The sequence below is a fragment of the Theobroma umbraticum genome, unplaced genomic scaffold (assembly GCF_002168275.2).
Source record: "Theobroma umbraticum cultivar Fairchild unplaced genomic scaffold, ASM216827v3 scaffold_95.0, whole genome shotgun sequence".
Taxonomy (NCBI): Eukaryota; Viridiplantae; Streptophyta; class Magnoliopsida; order Malvales; family Malvaceae; genus Theobroma; species Theobroma umbraticum.
Window position 1 is genome coordinate 8333511 of NW_018397257.1, and position 2861 is coordinate 8336371.

The 2861-nt window shown below is 35.0% G+C and overlaps 1 protein-coding gene and 1 pseudogene across 2 annotated transcripts in view; both read left to right on the forward strand.

The window, feature by feature from the left end:
- The window catches only part of LOC110413001 (subtilisin-like protease SBT4.15), a 1683-nt gene extending 454 nt beyond the window's left edge, over positions 1–1229 (forward strand). The window contains exons 3-4 of the mRNA XM_021423681.2: positions 123–336; positions 477–1229. Of these exons, the coding sequence (XP_021279356.2) occupies positions 123–336; positions 477–1039 (777 nt within the window). The 3' untranslated portion in view covers positions 1040–1229. The remainder of the gene's footprint in view (positions 1–122; positions 337–476) is intronic.
- A 616-nt stretch (positions 1230–1845) lies between these two features.
- Positions 1846–2861, forward strand: part of LOC110413003 (uncharacterized) — a 6126-nt pseudogene continuing 5110 nt past the window's right edge. Inside the window, exons 1-2 of the transcript XR_016350994.1 lie at positions 1846–2010; positions 2321–2417. The product of XR_016350994.1 is annotated as an uncharacterized LOC110413003 (transcript). The remainder of the gene's footprint in view (positions 2011–2320; positions 2418–2861) is intronic.

Here is a 2861-nt window from a genome sequence, read left to right on the forward strand (position 1 = left end):
ATTGAGCAGTATAGTTACATTTGCTTTTTGAAAGGCAGTATAGTTACATTTTAAAACAATAAAAGTCGACCTGTTTGTAATTAGTTCTCAAGAATTTTTGCTTTTTGTTAATGTTTGTATAGCCGGATATTGTTGCACCTGGAGTTGGTATCCTAGCTGCTTACTCGAAACTTAAGTCTGTCACCGGGTCTGAAGGCGACGATCGTTTCAATGCATTTTATATTATGTCTGGAACATCAATGGCTTGCCCTCATGCTAGTGCAGCTGCTGCCTATGTCAAGTCATTCCATCCTGACTGGTCTATCAGTTCAATCAAATCTGCTCTGATGACAACAGGTTAGTCTCTTCAAATATTCATGTTTTCCGTATTGGACTTGTTCCTTAAACTTTTGGGAAAATAATTTTGAACTCATTTTTGACATAAAATTCATATATTGATTACTTAACCGCACGATATATATTTCTTGTTAAATCAGCATCTGAAATGAAAGTTGGAGACAAATATGTTGAGTTTGCCTATGGATCTGGCCAAATTGATCCTCAAAGAGCTGTTAATCCTGGCTTGGTATATAACCTGTCCGAAATTGACTACATCCGGTACTTATGCAACGAAGGCTACTCGGGAACACGTCTAGGGTTGATCATCGATGAAGATGTTAACTGCTCAAGCATCCCCAAGTTTGCAGGCCAAGATGTTCTAAACTACCCATCCATGGTTTTGGTGCATGAGGACGCTGAGCCAAATATTTCAGCTGTTTTCAATCGAATTGTTACAAATGTAGGAGATGGAAATTCTACATACAAGGCAATCGTGAAGGGTCCGGCGAGTCTCAACATCACAGTTTCCCCTGACACGCTAGTGTTTAATAAAGTGAATCAGCAGAAATCTTTTACAGTTGAGTTGAAAGGGCCACCATTAAGCGGTAATTTTACTATTTTATCGGCATCCCTGGAATGGACTGACTCGGTTCACAGGGTGAGGAGCCCCATTGTCGTTTATCCTAAATCCTTGATAGTACGCAAGGATGACGAGCATTGAAACATTTAGGCCTGATGTAAGTTTCTGGAGTTTATGTTTGATTCTCAGTTCTGGTTCAGTTATTGAGCCAGGTTGCTACTAAAATATTCTTTATTGGTTCTAATTTGTGAACATTGACAGTGGTAGTCAAAATGTTCTTTTGTTTGATTTATTTGTAATTATTTTTTATGATTTTAATAAAAGAAAATTATTTATATAAATTAAGGGTGTGTTTGGCTATAGAAACATTTTGTGATTTTATGTCCTCATTTTATTTTTATAAAAAATAAAATATATTTATTATTTTATTTTATTTTATTTTCTAAATCTCTATATGATTTTCCTGAAATCTAAATCCCTTAACATTTCACAATAGTCTGGTGTTAGCATTACAATTACTAATCCTAATCTTAGCCAACATCCCGTTGACCCCTTTAACATATTTCATATGCAGAACGACTTATCAAGCCCATCACTTTCATTGGGCTTCAAGACTTTGGGCCTGGTTTAGAGCCCATTCAGCGTATAGAAAGAGAAAATTATATTCACTCATAATCTTAAATTTTTAAATTCCATTGAAATTTTTCTCTTTAAAATTAATTATTTTTTCGAATTATTATTTTCTTCATTTTTGTGAAGCTTTCAATGAAGCTTTTAAAATTTATATGCTAAATTAAAATATTACTATATGTTTTTTATTTATCATATTAACTTTATTAATTTTAAAAAACAAAGCTTTGTTTCACAGTGGCATAGATGTTATTATAAAGATTTCTAGGGGTTCAAACATGAACATCTTGACGTTCCGACTTAAGACCGACCAAGATCATAACTGAAGCCCTATTGTTCCATTCGCCAGTTCGTTGTCTTCCCCACTGTCACTTCACTTCACCATATGAGCACTCAGTTCATGCAGGAAACCGTTCTTAACAATGGCAGTGCCCATCCAGAACGTTCTCCCTACTGGGTTCATTCACTCCATGCATTCTGAGGTGACCCATTTTCTTTTCTTATGCCGTTGTAGCAATTTTACTGCAACTTGGATTTTAAATTTTTCATGGTTTAACTCAGTTGTTTGATATTCTTGTTTGGTTTATTGGGACTTGATTGTGGTTCTCTTATAGATTGTAATATCATCAGTAAGTTTGAACGAGATTGGTTAAGTACTTGCTTTTCTTTTTCTTTTCCCAAATGTGATATAAATGAATAATTAAGTGTTCAAAGTTCTTTATGAGCACTCTTCTTTCAAACAAAATGCTAACCGTTTAATCATACAATTTTGGATCTTTGTAATAATTTCAGGAAATCGTTGATGACCAATTCTATCAGCTGGATGCCATCAAGGACCCCGTTAGGCCTGTTTATATTGTTGGAGCAGAGGCTGCATCATTAGTCTCAGGTTTGGAAACAGGATGTTATGATGCAGTGCGTGTTAATGCATTCCACGTCTTTTGATTGGAATATTACGTCTTGCCTAGTGTCATGTGAACAGTTGCCTGATGACTGTCTATGAATCTTGTTCTTTAAAGTGGAAAATGTACTGGGTGCCATAAGGTTTAAACTCCTTTATCTAAAATTTTAGTTCTAGACAATGAGGTGGTTATGAAGACTAAGGTTCAAGTGATCATAAACAACGTTTCTATGTTGTAAGAGTTATTTGTTACGACTGCAAAATAAGGGCACATACCTTTTCAGAGTTTCACCAAACTGAATTTGTCAATTAAGAATTCTTTGAGCTGGCATTGTTAGTCATTTCGAAAAAACCTCTGAATTGATTATCCTAAATTTAGGGGTTTACTGTAACAAAATATTGGGAGGTTCATACTTAATCCAGAGGAGGCAC